This window comes from Homalodisca vitripennis, chromosome 5 (genome assembly GCF_021130785.1).
Source record: "Homalodisca vitripennis isolate AUS2020 chromosome 5, UT_GWSS_2.1, whole genome shotgun sequence".
NCBI lineage: Eukaryota > Metazoa > Arthropoda > Insecta > Hemiptera > Cicadellidae > Homalodisca > Homalodisca vitripennis.
The window spans coordinates 110,886,133-110,906,072 of record NC_060211.1 but is presented as its reverse complement, the minus strand read 5'-3'; the positions used below and the strand labels follow the sequence as shown (position 1 = coordinate 110,906,072).

At 30.3% G+C, this 19,940-nt stretch overlaps 1 protein-coding gene across 1 annotated transcript in view; it reads left to right on the top strand.

Moving 5' to 3' along the window:
• LOC124362699 (cholecystokinin receptor type A-like) overlaps nt 1–19,940 on the top strand; it is a 46,502-nt gene that overhangs the window by 7,841 nt on the left and 18,721 nt on the right. Inside the window, 3 exon segments of the mRNA XM_046817411.1 lie at nt 14,568–15,046; nt 16,852–16,966; nt 18,693–18,887. Of these exon segments, the coding sequence (XP_046673367.1) occupies nt 14,783–15,046; nt 16,852–16,966; nt 18,693–18,887 (574 nt within the window). The 5' untranslated portion in view covers nt 14,568–14,782.

Genomic DNA, 19,940 nt, shown 5'->3' with positions numbered 1-19,940 from the left:
CGAACTGGGCTCAAACATATGACACATTAACATGTGACAGTAACACGTGATATTAGCATATGTAGGTTTTGACTTGAAATGGTTCATACAGTATCAGAAAAGCCTGTTAGGTGACGCGTGGTGTGCAATTCATTTTAAGTTAGCAATTTCCCGTACATTTGTCATTCTCAAGTGACCCGTAGAATAATAAATACTACACAGTAGCGGCGGGAATACTATACCGAACAAGAGTTTTAACTCAAAGTATTAGAAATTCTTGTTAAAAGTGACCATGAACAGACGGATTTACAACATTTCTCTCTTGTATTCTTCAAATGTCCAGTACATTTATTGAAATCCTCCAAGTTAAAAGTTTTCTATCGTAATACATGTCTTACTTTAGCATTCTCCATTAGATAAGTTAATTATCCATGTGTTCAGCCAAATAATAAATTATGCTTGTAACGTTGTCAAAATGTTTGTAAAGAAAGTCAATAGCCATGTTGGCTTTAATCCACAATTGCAGAAACATCCATTGTTTTGTTTCACATCAGCAACACACACTACTCGTGATTCATCATCTCCTGTCAGAGGCAAATGACCAGGTTAACGCCATCGTTGAGAAACTGTCCTCAGAAAAGTTTTGATATATGGGTAGATAATAATTTGAAAATATAGTTAAAAATTTTAAAATTGTTATTATTTATTTTTCAATTCTCCAGTGTTTGAATTTATATGATGAAAGTTGAATTGTTAGATATTTTTAATTTAGGAGGTTCATGTTTCATAAGCAATTAATCGGCCACGAGGAATTGCGCATGGAATAAAAATCAGTCATCATGATTTTTTTAATGGTTGCTCATTTATTTAGTGGAAATTCTAGTACGATTCATGAAAGAATCGTGAAGGTTTACTAGTAATTCCTGATAGAACTACTATGATAGAAATCTTGTTTATCATATTTTATAATATTATGTGTCTTTGCTTAAACAAGAATTTATAATTACGGTTTGATGGCCTACCCAGGAAAACGATTAAATAGGATTCCTGCTCTTTTAACTTTATGTCCATAAGAGCACATTGAATATGTGATTAAACGTAAACAAATATTACTGTACCCACCTGTTCAGATGGTATAGACAATCTTTTCCCATGTGTCTTGGAAATAACAAAAGAAAATAAATAAGAAAATTCAAGAAAAACATTATACCGAAGGCATAAACCATTGTCTAAAGAACACACACACACACATACACACACACACACACACACACACACACACACACATATATATATATAACATATATATATATATATATATATATATATATATATATATATATACCATAATTGGTTTTGTATGAAAACGGTAAGGAATAAATGTTTTATCAAGAATAAATTTGTAATAATTATTATTGTATAGAGCCAAAAGGCTAAAGCCACTGGTTCAATACCACTTATTAATAGCTATCTTGGAACTCCAACGATACGTTGGCTTTAATTTAATTAGCTAGTGAAGTATGTTTGGAGTGAATGGTAACTCAGGCTAGCTGTTCATTTCCCACTGCTCGACGAGGTCTCATATCAATGTTCAGAAATTTGTATACGTCCACAGTGAGTATTCTACAATATTCGAATCTAACAGTTGTCCCATAATGTGATAATGACCTCTAAGCTGTTTAAGAATAGCTTTAATTAGCTAGTTAAGAGCTAGTTTAAATTAGCTTAAAAATAAATAGTTCTTAAATTTAGACACAATCTCGATCATTATTTTACTCGATTTCATAATGCTGAATAAAATTAGCAATTTGTTATTTTAAGTTAAGAATAACCTCTTCTCAAGAATCTAAGGAGTGCAATAAGTGACTCCCCTCAGGGCTTAATAGAGTCCTCTCAGCCCACTCCAAATCTCTTCAACTTGGCCAACAACTGATCTCAACTCATCAAAATATGGCCATTTAATTTTGCAACCTCTGGAAAAATTTTTACTTCCGCTATAAAGGAATGTTACTATTTGGAACTGACAAGAAAAACACCTTAATTATAAAGCATTGTGGACCATCTAATTATAATGGAAGATATTTTAAACAATATATACTTATACTTTTTTACAATAGTGAATAGTTTTTTTTTACCCATAGTCAATCTTAAAATTAAGATTATGATAAAAGTTAAAATATTAAAAAAAGATAATTTACTCCCTTATAGACAAATACACATTTTCTAAAGAGTAAAATAAAATAAACCTAGAATTTCATCAAAACTAATTTAATCTTGCTTTTTTATATAATACACAAAAACTAAACAATTTTCCGTATATAACTATGAATGTTTATTTTAATATCTTGTCATAACAAAGGAGATTTGTATTAAAACGCACTTCATAATTGTAGTATTAGGAGATTTTTATTTGTAACACTGTTTATTGTGTCACTGTGCAGATCAAACATTATTATTTATAACCTTGGATTAAATGAGGTTGATATAATCCAAGGTTGTTACGTGTTATCATAAAATCTTAGCACATCAAATTAATGTGGTTAGTGAACCTCTGAATATTACTATCTCCTATCCCCGATATACGAACTGAAAACTTGTATAAGTATACATTATGTATTGACAAACTTTCAGAAGACGTTAGATTCCGATTCATGTAAATCATGTTTCCAACGCCAAAGTTGAGTTTACTTTTTAACAAAGATAAAAATATTTGTGAAACAGTGTATATATGTGGCCATTGTAATTAACTTTAGATTCATTATATTTTGTGCCATAGATGGTTTTGCCTTGTTTATCTGATAATAAAAATGTTTACTGGGTATTCAGAAACTACGGGATCAAATTTCATAAGGCGATTTTTCAATTTAAAATATACAATTCGACAATGCATAGACCTATCTCGCTTGGTTTGCCGTCTGTCTGTCTCTGTTTTTTTTTTTTTTTATTAAAGTGTTTTTATATTTGAATTCGATAAAGCTATCCACTTAAAACTTTACACACCTGTTGTTATAACAAAGAAAAATTGGATATAAGATTTCCGGACAATTGCCATCGTTCATTTATACAAAAAAATCAGTAACACTACGTTTCAAGATCTACAATCTGATCTCTTCTTCGTGTAAATAACTAACCTAACACATACTACTAACTAACCACAGTGGTGTGACACATGCAAGTCAGGAATTACAACCATTTGTGTGTCAACTTCCTTAACTCTGAGACACCCACTTAATAAAAAACGAAACACAACAGTAATTATTAAAACTTAACTACAGAGTACAGGCGCAATAGGTCTGCATTTTTTTTTATCCTACAATTGACCAGAGGCCAATAGAAAATGGCAATTGTCACAGCAGAAACCAAATGGCGTCAAAAAAGAAGGGAAGAGGATTGAACTTTTTTTATTATCAGTAAATGCTAGATGGGCTTCTTAAAACCATACTGTGACTCCTCATTGGTTTATTACGAATACCTAATCTGTTTAATACTTTTTATTTTCTTTGCCAACCAAAGCGGCCTAATCTCGAACGATAGTTGACTGATTGGTAGATCTGCAATTTAATGTATATAGCCTCGATTATCTTCCTTTGAAAAAAATTAGGTTCCCGATGTATTGTGTTCATATAGCTTCATCCCAATTAATGTGGTCTTCGGACCAACAATGGTGTGCAATTTTTGACTTGTATTTTATACCCTATCTTGTGTTTCTTTCTGTTCTTTTATCCTTACGTTTAGTGGTCAGTTTGTCTCGAAACGTACAATCTCGAAACGCAGATGAAGAAACGTAGTGTTACTGATTTTTGGTATATCTGAGCGATATAAAATGTCCGGGTGATTCCAATTTCCTTCACAGTCCGTTAAAAACAAACTTCAAACAAAGAAAAAAATAACGTTAAAACAGTTTAAAATAACTATCTCTTCTGGTTTAAAATGGCGATCATATTAATTTTCTAAGATTAATAATTCAACATCTTTAAATTTATAATAAATTCTAAGTAGTAAAAAAACTTGCTTAAGGTTTTTATAAAAATCTTAAAAGAATCAGAGTGATATCTGGGAAATTACAAATTCTCAGTTATTATTTACAATATCAAAATAATTTTGATGCTTAAAATATTCAAAAATACATATACTGTATGTTACTACTCTTGTATATTTATTATAACACTGAAGGTTTTTAAATTGTTAAGCTTAGAAAACAGAGTATGCCCACTATTCTGAAACTTGAAATGTTAATTTGTAAAAAAAAACTACTTTTTGTAATACTAACCGGGATATAAAGTTTTAAGTTTTAAGATAAACACTTTTCGTTAAAAAACGCGAACATATAGACAGACGGGAAACCAAAGGGAGAGGACTATGCTTCATTATAAATTTTTTGTATATTGCGACTTGAAGTTTCTGTCGGTTAATTCCAACTCCATAAGTGCTGGAGACTCTGTATACATACACAGGTCTGAGAAATCAACTTCTGTCAAAATAAATCTACAATGGGTTTTATAATATCCTTTAAATATATAGTAGAATTGACTTATTAACTTTGTTTTTTATATACGCATTACAATACTGGCCATTCACTTCTTACCTAATTTTTGCTTTAATGGTCAGTTCAAAGTATATTTGAACTTAAAAGTTTTATTTTCTGATCTAGATATTATCTTATACTCAAATCAATAGCGATTAAAGAAAACGATAAAATAATAAGTGTTGTTATTAAAAAGCTTGATGTTTGCTTATTCTTATACAGGGTGTACATAAAGTCCTGCACGGGTATAATATTTTCTGAACGATAACAGATAAATAAACAAGATTTGGTACATCAATACTACACCTAAAAATCTACTTTTTGAAGGAACTATAAGTTTTCTATAATATCATGGGGACGTCCCGCAAGGATATATTAGCACATATTATTCACACGAGGAAGCATGCCATTTATTTAATGACTACTTTCACGAGAGGCAGCCAATTTCTAGAACAACTGTAGGGAGAACTGTTCAACACTTTATGAAAACAGGAAGTGTTTCCGATCGTCATAGGTCGCTGAGATTTCTAATTGTTACTGTTATCAGGTTTTCCCCGTTAGCAATATATTAGGACCAAATTTGTAACCCTTGAGGATAACTAATGTCATAATTCACTTCTGTACAACTGACAAGCATAATGTAGTAGTTAGCTGCAGTATTCGTTTGGTTGCAGTTTTGCTTTACTGGGGTTATGACTACTAATAAAATGTAACCAAGTAAAATCTTCGAACAGCCGCCATTTTGTACTGGATCAATCTTTTTGAGTGCGGTTTGCGGCATTAAACTCTGCTAGATAAGCCCTTTAAAATGATGTCCATATTGACCTATGCTCCTATTTAAGATTTCCTTCTGACTCCTTGCGGGACGTCCCCATGATATTACAGAAAACTGATAGTTCCTTCAAAAAGTAGATTTTTAGGTTTAATATTGATGTACCAAATCTTGTTTATTTATCTGTTATCGTTTAGAAAGTATTATACCCGTGCAGGACTTTATGTACACCCTGTATAAATGAAACATAAATTAAAATCGTAACTAAATTAATTCATCATATAGTTGTACTGTAATGACACAATGATTCCATAGAACAATTTATTAAATCGAATAGACGAATTCGAATAACAACATCTGACCTGTAATGCAAATTTAGAGACTAAAATGTTCGTATTCGCAAATTTAGAGACCGGTTGGCCGGAGCTTGTGGTAATTTAGAAATAAAATAGGTCTATATGTTAACCAGGAACCCTAGGAATGGTTACGTATATTTTAAAATTGTCCCGTAAAGGGAACTATACACTCTATTGAAATAAAAAGAAACCCTAAGGCAAAATCATAATAAAGAAGACTTAGTAAAGTTAGGTGGAAGTATGCTTAAAGTCTTATCTCTTCAGTTTTCTTTAGATGACTTATACTCTCGGTGTATATATTAAGAAAGTTATAGAACCCGTAATAGCATCAGTATATATTATACCAAACATTACATTATAATCAACAATATTTATTTGTTCTGATACAAACACACCCACAGATAAATATAATTAAGGTATTTTTCGATTGTTGTCATATATACCATGTACATTCTTCTGCATAATGAACTTATTGAAAATCTTTCATCATTATAACCTAGAATTCACATTGAAGCACATAAAAACTTTATTTTTTACTTGTTTAGGAACCCATCACATTCGGACGAATCTACCCAACAACTGGAATGGGAGACAGGCATGCATTTACACTATTTATAGCTTGGACGGATGAAAATTACGAGGAATTTATAGCCAGTCACAATATTTTTGGATTGAAACAACTATAGGGTGCAATAATTTTTCCATGCTATTGAAACATATGCCAGTTTCATGAATAAATATATATTTTATATAACTCAAAGCTACATAAAATACACATTTTTTTTATAAGGTACGTTTAGGTTTTTCTTTGATAAAATAATATCGTTGTTACAGATTGGCTTTTCCATTATTATTATAATTATTGAATGTACCATATGCAAAGTTTGTTAATTGTCATATTAAATAAAAATGTACATATAAAGGGTGTCCCAGAGCTTTCTTCCAATATTTTTAGACATTTGTTATGAACCAAATGAATACCAAAATTATATAATAAATCTTACAAACACTCAAAAGTTACAATAATAATCACTATTTTCCGTTTTAAAACATAACTGTGACTTTTATCCTATGTACTTTTTAGCTATTTACACTTATATATTTTAAGAAGCCTCTGTATTGAAAATAAAGCTTCTATAAATTTAAAATAGTGACGTAAGAACTCTAATGGCTGCCATTCGGGTAATTACTGAGTTTTAGAATGTATAATACGAGATTTTGGTTTGAATGTGAGTTTGAACAGTAATTAATATTGCTTGTTCCAAAAATAATTTTGTTTTATAATCAAAATAAAATAAAAGTTTAAAATTTACTTTATATTAAACTGTACTTATTTCTACTACAAACGAAGGTAAATAAACTGAACTAAAACATTATAAACAAGTTTTTTTACCTCGTGTGTCACAAACTATTACTTTTGAAACAGATTCATAATTCAAACTGTAATTTAAGTATGTTTGACCAAAAAATGTATACGAAAAGCTTAATATGTTGATGTATCAAAATTAGTATGTTGCGTACTATAAGGTTATTAGAAGTGATTAAAAAATATTAAAATTGAGAACTTTACTTCAACAACACTGAAAAAGTACTCTCTTGAAAACTGGCGGTTATTATTAAGTCAGTTAAAATCTTCCTTTTTCTCTTTGTGTTAAAATATTACAAAAATCCCTGTAAAAGAAAGCTAATATTAGTTTACAACATATTTCCCGTATAAAAATCGTAATTAGACTATTAAAGAGCTATTTACACAAAATCCCGCGAAAATCTGTAGGGGAAAAGGTTTTAAGGTTTGTAAGACACCAAAAACTAAACCGCAAATTAGAACTCAAAAAGATGCCGAGGTGCACGTGTCGGAGGTTTTTACACCAACCCCTTCCCCTAACCAGCTGCCCTAATCACCAATGCCATTGATTGGCAACCGACTATCCAATCTCAAGGTCAGAGAGATTCATTGATGGCTCAGTCAATCTTATTTTAATCCCTTATAAAAGTCGACAACCAGAAAAACCTGCTGTCTTACTGTACCATTCCTACATCTGCGGACTTTTTCTTGAGAAAATACATTATTTATTTGCCCTATATTTTGCCCCAATAATTAAATTCTAAAATATTTTCAGATATATTTTCTCCTACCCATATTATTATATACATTTTTATGTGAAGCAAATGCTACAATTTTCACAATGATTGCTTAATTTATTTGATAGAAACTAGAAATAATGTTAAAAATATCGAAAGATTGCGCAAACACAAGGTTTATGTCAAACAGTAATAAAAAAGATACATTTAAACAATTGTTATGTTTTTTAACTCACAATACAGTGCAATAAGGTCTATACAAACAAAAATTTTATTAAATCTTCCAACAATTGGTAATAAAAACAACATTTAAAATTGAATGATTTCCTATAAAACCATGTTGAAATTAAACTTCGACCTGAAATTAAAAACTCATACTTCTAATGATTGTTTTCTATGAACATTTAAAACCTAATAGGTTCTACGTTTAATTTTACAAGTCTATTAATGCTGTAGATGGAGCTTATATTGGTCACTGTTAAATTACATGAAAAACATAAAATCAATATTTAAAACTTTTATTTGTTTTGTGAGGCCTTTCAATAGCGAGGCTATCATCTTCAGACACATCACATCATTTTGTCACATCATTAAAGTCTATTAATGCATTAAATATGATATAATACATTAGATTACAAATCTACATGTATAATATAGTCATGACCTGATTGCTTTACTGGATGATTCATGAACGATAAAAAAACCACGAAAGATAGAGCCGTGAATTCAGTGAGTGCATACATTTATAATGTGTCATAGATGGGCGCTAAAAAGGGATTAGTCTATAATATGAGAGTTTCGCCCTACTATTCTATTAAATTTTGCAAAATTCTCATAAAAAATATATTGTTGCAAACATATATTAACTGGACAATAGTCTGATATACTCGTATGTGATCAACTGTTCTGTAATGGTTGTAATGTGACAACACTACTACATAATTAATTATTTTGTAATGTTTAAAATTTATATAGTAAAAGCATGGAGTGAGCTTCATTCTATCAAAAGCTATTATTCTAACCTTTCAATTAATCGCTGTTGAGCACAGAGTTTTATATGGATAATAAAATTTAGTTTTAGTAAAAATATACATTTTAGTGTAAATTTCAATAAGTAACAATGCTATGAAGTGCTTAATCAGTCGTATAACAGACGTATATAAATATAAAAAAGACAGAGTTACTATCTAACTTTTGTTATAGAGTGCTGTAAAACCAACATAGTTTTTTACATAAGTATGGTTCTCAGATATATGCATTTATATATTCCCTTCATCGGGGAATGAACGTAAAATAAACTATGAAAACTAGCATAAAATACAATTTTTACTAACATTTTTAGACCTATTCAATGAAATATAATCAGATATCTGAAACACATTCGAGTTATTTCAATGGTACATATAAAAATGTTTCACTCATCGACTTGAGGGTTGCAAAATACTGTTTTTATACTTAAATCTAGAACGGTTTAGGAGAATGAATATCATTCAGTGACTATCACTTATCTCAGAAGTGCTCGGTTTATCATTTATAAAGGATATGTATATTGTACCATTGTTTTAAGAATAAATATAGGATACCTAATCATATAATTTTATACACGTAAATATAAACTATGCATTATAAATACAATTTTATAATTAGAGACCTAATTTATCCCCATAAACATTTGTTTAGTGTACTTGAGCTTACAACTAAGTATAGTATATAATATAATGGTTAAACAGGTCGTAATGTGAGGTAATCTGGGGAGACGATGCCACAACCACAACCTAATGGTCACCGCTGTGCATGCCTCTCCCTAGTAGCGAGTATCACGTATACGTGCAGGTGCATCGACAATAGTGACGGGATAATTTAATAAGGGAGCACATACCCAAATAGTTCAAGTAGTATACAAATCCAATTAAAATTGTTTAATACGATTTGGCCTACAATAGCGTACTGACTGTGAATTATTCCACGTTCTTATCCAAGAGTAATAGCCTGCACATGTTTGAGTATAAAACGAAATAGGTACTAAAAGAAACTGGTACTGGAAATAGGTACTGAAAGTATGTATAGGGATGTTACCTCTAATTTAATCTTGTGCTATGGTCATTCGAGTCAGATTATATTTCGAACATTGCAGATTGCAAAATATCCTTACTAGAACCTGAATTGAGCTAAATTTAGATAATTTGGACAAAAAGATGAAGCCCCTATTATCGGAATTACTCAAAAAAGATAGGATGTAATTTTCGTAATATAAAAAATATACGTTAATATATCAAAGACTAATCTAATGGTGTGTCAGTAAAAAGCACACAACTAGAAGATTTGGTTTTAACTTGATTTAATAAAGAATACAGATGGATTACTGTAATAGATAATAGACATTACCGTTATTTATTCATATTTTGTAATTGTGGCGTAATTACTTCATAGACATTCACCATCAGTATAGAAACAGCGAACTATGAAATAATGTGTAGACTAATTATTGAAGTTATTGACAAAACGTGATGAAAGTGTAACGTAGAAAGAATTTTAGTAGTAATATTTCAATATAACTACAGATTCTATTCGAATTTTCGTAACTAACAATGAAAAAAAACAACCTTTCTTGTGTTTGTTTGTTTTTACTGAAAATACTGTTTGACAAGTCAATTTTGGTTGGTTAACTACTCTAAAATGTCAAAAGAAACTTTGATACATTTCCGTATATTTGGCATGTTTATTGATATGGCTTGCGAAAAACCCTTTAGAATTTATTATAACTTTGTACATCTTAGTACACTGTTATCGACTCTCTTTATTTGTAACTTATAAAACCTTAGCTTTGATTTACAGTTTTCACATATGTTTAGTTGATATTCAAAAATTATAACAGATCCGGTCATACCAAAAGAATTATTAGTTAAGTACGTAAAAAATTAAAATAATATGCTTTCATAAAAATGCTTTAAATTTTAAGCAACCTACAAATACATACAACGTTTTACCTTGTTATAACTACGTTGTGTTAACATGTTAAATACCAAATAATATGCTACTTAAATATATTTAAAAATGAAAAATCATATAACACTAAAATTACAATATATGTTAACATATTATTTTTATTAAAATAATTAATGTTATATACATGTGTAAGTGCTAAAATAATTAGGAAATTTATTTATTAACATCGGGCTGCTTTTACTGATATGTCGACGAGAAGGCTATAAATAACCGGCTCTTCCAAAAGCATGTCCTATGAAAATTATTCGATTTTGTTCAAAATGATATGAAAATTAACTATCTTAACTATCTCTAAAACGTAAAAAAAATTCTCATCGACTAAATTTTGATGTACAGAACTGATCTGATTTATGCTATTACTATCCTTGAAAATAAACAAAACATACTCTTTGAAATGCACACTCTAGCAAGGTATATTTCCAGACTGTCTAGTAACAGCAATTATAAGAATAATTTACAAATCCGGGGTTTGATATCAACTATCTAATGGTCGCCCAATATCATATTTTCTTTTTATAAAAAATATTTGAGAACTATGCTTCCCATTTTTTAATGAAGTACTTGTAGTGAAACAGTAAAAACAGTACTACTCAACGCGGATTTATAAAAGAGGGCGGCCATCACTTTTGCGGGAATTTTTGGATCTTATCAATAAACATATAAACAATATTAAAGCACTGTAGTTATATTAAAACACTGCTTCAAAAATGTTGATACCTTAGATCATAGGATACTTTTACAAGAAATACAAAATATATTGGTGTACTTTTTAATTTAATACAATGGTTTTCAACTGATTAAAAGGTAAGGTATTGTTTGTGAAATTAGGAAACAACCTAGTTACATTAAAAGTGATGAAGCAAGATGACCGTCAAGGAAGTGATTTAGTACAAGTTATGTTTACATTTTTGTAAAAAGCCTCAGCAAATAATATTAATCGCAATTTGTACATGTATGCAGATGATACAGCACTATTCACGGGTAATAAGTTTTGAAATGTCAGAATAACAAATACAAGCAGACTACAATTTATTAATTAGGTGGGTGCGTGAGAAAAACATTATTAATCCAAAGAATAAATTATTTTTACATTTTACATCCACATACAAATTATCCTCATATGATGTAATACTAAATCCTAGTGTTAGGGTTGATAGTAAAAAAAAGGTACGTAGGACTAATTATTGACCAGAAATAGGTTGGGAATTACAGTTAGATTATGTATTTAGAAAGTTTAAGGTAATATAGTATACACTTTATACTCTAAAAAACAGAATCCCCTTTTCAGCATTGATATTGATTTGAAAGTATATGTTTGAATTACTAATTCGTTATGATATTGAAGTACGTGGCAAATCATAAACATCAACTTTAAGTAGAGTAGTCATTTAGCATAAAACTACTCTAATTATGATATGTGTACACCAAAATCAACATTTTTATGACAACTGCATTTAAGATTAAACCAATCAATTTTTACAAATTTATATATATTATATATTTATATAAAGCCGCGCTTTTAAAATACGTAGAGAAAATTAAATTCATTTATGTTCACAACGTGCCTAAATCATTTAATGATTTTTCACATTACTTTAAACATTTCCGCAAAGTTTACGTTGCAACACATTTTATAGCCTAACCGTGTGGTTAATTTGTGGTTTATATTTATTTGAGTTAATAAATATTTAGAGATGTTTATTCTCATAACTGTATTATATTTCTATGTATCTTTACTCTTGTTTTGATAACACTGATCATCTTAGGTTATCACATATCTCTGATAGTTATTAATAAGTTATTTTCTTAGCACTGCTGCCAGAAGCGCACAAATTTTGGAATGATAAATATGTAAATAAATTTGTAATTCAAAATATTTTAGGTTATTTTTGAAAAAATATATACTCTTTGTTAAGTATTAAGGCAAACAGCATCCTTTTGTTCGGATCTCCAGTTATTTTTTAAATAAAGAATTTGAATTTGAAAAAGTAGTTCTTCCAGCTTCGAGTGTGGGTAATACTTCCACCATCCAATGGCAAGGCAAGCCTTACTTAGCTAAACACACAGCTTCGTCTACCTAAGCTGTATATAGTGTTGCCGTAAGCTTACATCAATGCCCACTCCACTGTGTGTTGTGTTTGTACTTACTCAACAGCTCTACTGTAAAAATAATTGTCTATTAGTTTTAAATGATTAAATTTTAGTTAGTTTCAACACTGATAGTAAGAAATAGTTTCGGTCGCAGACATATGCAAAAAGTTAAGGACATTTTTGATTGAATTTACCATAACATGCTATCATGAGCTTAAAATGACTTACACAGGAAGGCGGACGTATTATGAATATGGAGGTCCCTGTGAAGAATCTGCTTTAATCCATTATTAAGTAATCATATATAATTTACTATAAAAGTAGTTAAAGTGCATAAAATAAAATATTTTAGAGATTGGAAAAGCTTTTCCAACAAACCATGTAAAAGATATTGCATTTAATGTTTTGTTTGCAAATAGTAAAACGTGCCTATTAAACAAATCGTAAATAAGAGTTTATGAATTTTTCTACGCTACTAGCGACTATATGATTAAATATATCAAAATATCACGATATGCGAAAACCCAAATGAATGTGCATGTGTACGTATTCAGTGTTAGGTTCATGCAATGTTACACCAACTTGTGTATTCATAAAGTTATGTATGTAACAACAAAGCTCTCGTTGTTTACATTTTTCTATTTGTTAATGTACTTGAAATATAGCCCACATCCATTTGATATAAAATATTAATACTGAGTGTTATACGTTATATGTAATTAACTAATCTATTGCATTAATGTGTATAATAAATGGTATAGTTCAGGAGCCAATTAGCATTTTTTAAGGACAAAACATGAGTTTTCTTGAAATATACAAAGAAATTAATTTTAATTAAGGCAGAAAACAATCGTCAGCCACGATAACATATGCGATGTCGAGATTAGAAGTTGATACCCTCCAATTAGGATTACAATAAGGAATGAATATTGTTTTGGGTTATACAATTCCTAGTTAACACACTTAGCAAAATATTCTGACACGCTAATCGTTTTATCTTAGTGTGTAACAGTGATATAACTATTACACATGTGTCTGATGTCGGTTATAGGGCATCAAGCTGGGAAAAACAAACTTTATTAAACACATTGGCTTATATTTTTACCCTTTCCAATACCATTCAATTTCGAGCTAGACTATATCTACCATAGTTGACGATTAATATCTCTCCTTGAACAAATTTCTCTAAAGTTATAAAACAAAATTAAAAAATAAACAAAGCAAATTGGCTTTTGGCTCTTATACTATAAATATTTTAACTAGCCTATCAGTATAAATTATAAATTTAATTGTTTGGTGGTAAATGTTAAAGCACGTGTCAGCACGGTAATGTGAATCTATTCCATTACAATACTTTCCATCCTCGTCTTCAACTTGCCGTCTTATTTAAAAGAGGCAACTCATTAATTGACTCAAGATTTACATTACGACTCACAGCATCCGGCAGGGTAATTACAATTCCCATAACCTTTTTTTTTATATTCTCAATCCCGTATCATATACGGATACTCTGATGCACATCTGCTAATGGTAAACCAATTCCGGATAATTTAAGTAAGTTTAATATATATGTGTTTCGAGGTATCTTCTTTTTTTTTCGCACCTCGCTAATATATGTATGTAAAAACGTTCATTGTGATTCCTATTTCTGTATTGAAATCATCAAATATTTACTTATAAAATGTTTATAGTTCAACTACCCGATAGTTAAAGCCTTATCAAGGAATATCTGTTAAAATAAACCTGTTTGTTTCAGTTCACTATAATGTCGTCGTTTTCAGCGTAATAAAACCTTAATAATTTGTGACTACATTAACACAAACAAATCAGAGTACAAAAAATTTCTTACATTGGTTATGACGCGAGTTAATGGGTGTTTAGCTATCTTACGAAAAACCAGAATAACTTATATGTGAGTGATTTAAATATCAATGAAGAGAAAAGACTTCCAAAGAGAAAAATGTTAAAACGATGACTGAAGTGACTGCTACCCATGCCTACACTTTCGTGAACACTGAAGTGGTAAATATAACACTGTACGGGCTGAACGAGACGAGTAGACCACCCTTGGTTCCGAGACCTCGCTCCTCTGGAGGCGGTGGGATCAGTGAGGCCATCGTACCCATGTATGTCGTCATCTTCCTGCTAGCTGTCGTCGGTAATGCCCTCGTCGTGGTAACCCTGGTGCAGAACAAGAGAATGAGAACTGTTACAAACGTCTATCTACTAAACTTGGTGAGTACTGAGGTTTTATTGGATTATTATGTTAATATTACGTTTGAAAGTGATTATTAAGGAGATGGTATGTTGTTTACAATAATGTTATGGTATTATTTCAAATTTATTAATATTATTAAATTGTTTTATTAAAGTTCACATTAATTCAAGTTCAAGCTCAAGTTCAAAAACTCTTTATTTAATAAATTACAAATAATACAGATACACAGTTTTCTCCCAATGCGCAAAATGCGCGTGCGGGAGTACAGTTGTTTTAGAGTGTTTCTTAGGTCTTAAATGCAAATGTCAAGTTCAGTAATATAACAACACATGCTAAAATTGTTTAATACTATGATGCACAGTTTATAATCAATTTTAGGATTATTATTTTAATTCAGTGCAAAATTAAAATTACTAATGGATCTGTAAATCTTTTTCAAATGCACCTTAATTAAAAGTTTTATTTCTAAAAATGCATTACTTGCGAACAGATTTAAGGATAATGGGCGGAAGTTGGTAAATAAAAACTGAAGTTCAGGAGGTCTTTATTTGTTTGAGAAAGTTTTCATTCCTTAATGGGAAGGAATAAAACTTTTATGACCCTCATCGTTTGAACTGAAAATATAATTTTCCTTTTTTTGAACACATTAACTGCTGAGATTGAAGACTTATAACCCCTAAACAATACGTTAATTTAAGGATGTCTTCAGGTTAGTTTTTAAAATGGCTTTCCTCAACCGAATCGCTTACTGCACAAAGGCAAGAAATTTTAGTTTTATAAATGTTATAATTCAGGGGAGACAAAAACTACTTAAACACATAACCAAAGGGTTGTTATCATAATTAATGCAAAACATTAAGTAAGATGTCCAAGAATCTTTGAAACATGTATTTAAACAACAAAACTAATTTCAAAAAATGGAGGAGTTCCCTTTCTTCAGTAAACTCATAAATGTAATACACCTTTTAGTTTTGGTTTTATAAAGAAATCAAACTCAAGAAATGAACTTTATTTATTATAATAGACATCAAATTCTTCAATATTTTCTGTCTTCACCTCTTGTTTCGGTAGTCTCATGCCTGTCGGTAATTGAATTAAAAAAAACTGCCTCTTGTTTTGAGGTGTGTAGACCAATGTTTTCTTTATGTCATCCGTAATCTTACTGTGTATCAGTAGTACAGAGTTGTCGGCTTGTTTTGAAGGTAGCTAAAATTTCCCAGCATAGCTCCTAAAAATGTGTTTTGTTAGCCACCGATGTTTATATCTATATTATAGGGAAATCGAGTTTATATATATTTATCTTTCTAACAGAGAACTAAGACTGTAGCGTAATATCAAGCTAAATTCTTAATCTTACACCTAAATTAAATAACGCCTTTTAAACACAAAAATACATACTATCAATTTATTTTATTCTGACAATTTAAAAAGTTCTTGATTTTCCAGTACAGTATAAACTCACAATTAAGCTATCATCTGAAACGAGTAACAGCCTAGAATGATGGAACATTATTGCCTCGCCCGCGCACTTACACATTTTCTGCTTCATGCTTCTACGCACATCTACGTAAGTTTATTCACTCAACACACGGCTAGTAATCATATTAGACGTTGAACAGAAGCTCTTGCTCCACAATTTTGAGAATTATGTTCACTTGTGTTAACATTCTTGAGGCAAAAGAGTCACTGATAGAACTCTTGAACATATTATACTTGTTATAAGTTATTACATTTGGTTAAACCAAAGTGTTTTATGGACATTCTGATGGTCCAATGATCGCTATAACTAAAGTTATCCTCATTGTGTTGTTGTGTTGGACAGGCAGTGTCAGACTTATTACTGGGAGTCTTCTGCATGCCTTTTACACTTGTCGGCCAAGTCCTCAGAAACTTCGTCTTCGGTGGCACTATGTGTAAACTAATTCCCTACTTTCAAGGTAAATAATGAAAATAATGGTTAATTAACTATGTTAAGTACATTTTGAATCATTAATTTTTTCAATACTATGTATGAGATCAGTTTTATGTTTTTCAAGACCTTATTTATCACACGTTCCAAAGTAAATTTGTGGTATAAATGATAAGAAAAACACAACTTATTTTATTGAATACGGTTGATTGTGATTATTTAGAGTTAGTTAAATTGTTTTCATGAAGGAATTACTGTCTAAAACAATCAATGCAATTTTTTTGTACATTTATGAATAATATTTTATAAATACTATTATCTGAATAATGTTAAACTAAAGTTCTATGTTAGCATGAGCATTATTATTTCTGAGTTTAATTTTAAAAGATACGTTTTATTTACATATATAACAGCATAACAAATTTAGATATTATTTCTAATTATTTTTGTGAAACATATTGTACGCCAGTTATTTAAATTTAAAACAGATATACTGCTATTTGGATCAATAAAATATATAGGCTTTGGCATGTCAGTATCAGTGCCACCCACAGAATGGGACGTTGGGATTATATCTTATGACAAGCTCTCACGTTATATTTCCATATATTATTGCTGTATTGCATTTTCGTTTATTGTAGCATACAACGTAAGAAACATGAAATAAAAAGAAATAATATAAATCTAAATAAATAATTTAGAATAAATTAGCTTTTCAACATAACGGGTGCAAATTATTAGAAATTTACCAGAGGTTAAGACTATTGAACGTGATATCCCAGCATGTAAAGAGAGGGGAGGGCGAGAAATAGGCGTAGTGTATTAGTGCTTCAACCAGTGGGATCTCATACCAAAGGTTACCCTGGAAGTAAAAATATAATTCTATTCGGACCAAAATTCAAGACGGTAAGCATAAAGTTAATTTACAAATTGTTCAGTTGAAAAACCCCTATAAGAATAGTTATGGATATTAATCACAGTTAAGTTTAAAGGGAACGGAGTAAAGCCTAGAACTTTCAAGTTTGGACGTGTGCAATAAATTCTTTTCTCTGGGTGGAATAGGAAAAGCTTCAACACGTCAACATTAGTCGAAGTTGAGGAGAACCAAGTGTACCTACAATTTTGCCTCGAAGGGGTTGTGGGCCGTAATAAAAAGAAAATATTTGTAAAGAGACTCAAAATGTGAATCCAGAGACTACAAAAAAGGAAATGAGAATAAAAATGAATAAAAGAATCCAGATAAGAGAGCTGAGAGGACTTATAATGTCATAGTAATAATGTCGAACATGAACAGAATTCAATGAACTAGAGAATATTAAGACAGTGCAAAAATCTATTGACTAAGATGGATTGTGAGGAAAGAAGACCTGATGTCAAGTACAAAGAGAATTTGAGAGATCAGTTCTAGTAGAACCTGTAAAATTGTCGAAACTATTGAGGAGAGCACATTGTAACCACCTACTTTCCCGAGGTATCAAGCATCATGGGCCATAATAAAAATGAAGAGTGGGTAAATAGTAAATTTTGGCACCAAGTCAGTTTAGAGGCTACAAGGTAAAACATTATTTTTTATCGAAGGAGAGAAATCAAGAGCATTTTAAATCTCATATTGCTTTGTAAACTAGAATATAAAGCACAGTTATTTTGTGTACTTTCAAATTAAACGTTATCTGATGCAATTATGATTTAAATTCTGAACCATAAAATTACGATATTTCCTACCCCTTGATGTGTGATGTAATTTGTATTTCTAGCAGTGTCAGTCTCGGTGGGAGTGTGGACATTGGTAGCTATATCCCTGGAGCGCTACTTTGCCATCTGCCGGCCGCTCAAGTCACGTCGTTGGCAGACGCAATTCCACGCGTACAAAATGATTGCCGTCGTTTGGGCTTCCAGCCTTGCTTGGAACGTTCCAATTCTACTGGTATCCAGGCTACAAGCAATGCGCAGTAGGTATATGTGCATGGTCTTTTGTATGACATTATTTGAAAGTATCCAAACAAATCCTTTTTCCAAAGGAAGAGTAAGGATCTTGGATTGGCCTTATTGTTTCGCATCATTAATATTTACACAACTTATTATGTTCACAATAAATTTAAAAGAGTCCTGCCCTCCCTTTATATTAAAGTCAGTTTCTTAGGAAAATTTTGAACAAATAATCATTGAAAAACATATTGTTCATGTAAAATTAAATACGAACTGATAATACAAATTACAATACGATCGTGCGATTTACAATAAATATTTCACTTTTATTCTTTTTCCACTTTTAATCATAATAACCACGCCAATTGCATTCACCTTTCTTCTACTGCCATTTATAGTTTTGTAATATGTTCAGTTTATATCTTGTTCATATTCCCACCACATAGATCTGACACAAACTGTCTAATGTTTAACTGCTCTAAGAAGCTAAACTTCATAATGTTTAAATTGCAAACAATATTCTTTATGCTCATGCATAATTCTAGTTTTGTATACTAATTCCTATTTGACAATTCCCAAGTTTAGCTTTACTTAACTTTTTAAGGTAAGATTTCACATTATTAAATACAGTAAAGAACATGGTATCTGATACGAATACGCAGTATGAACTTTAAACTTTGTTTCCTATAGTGGATTTAATTAATTTTGTGGACACATTTTGTGGATTTAATTTTAATTTTAATTTTAAAATTTTTCCTCATAAACTTTACATGGAATGGTGTTGTAATCGTCCTTCCTCATTAAAGGACAAATTAAACTTATAATAGTTAAAAACTATTTTTTACAAAAACAGTAATTAACTGATTAATTTTGAACAATAGGGCTTCATCTTTATTCGTGACAATGTTAAAGGTATTCATTATATGAAAGCCTTCAACGAGTATATGAAAAATATAGATAACTCAAAACCTTAAAGGTATGATGTCAAAAATGATATTACCTCAATTACTCATATTACTCAATTACATGAATATTTTATTGTATTTGTTTTGCACAAACAGACTTTAAAATATTTA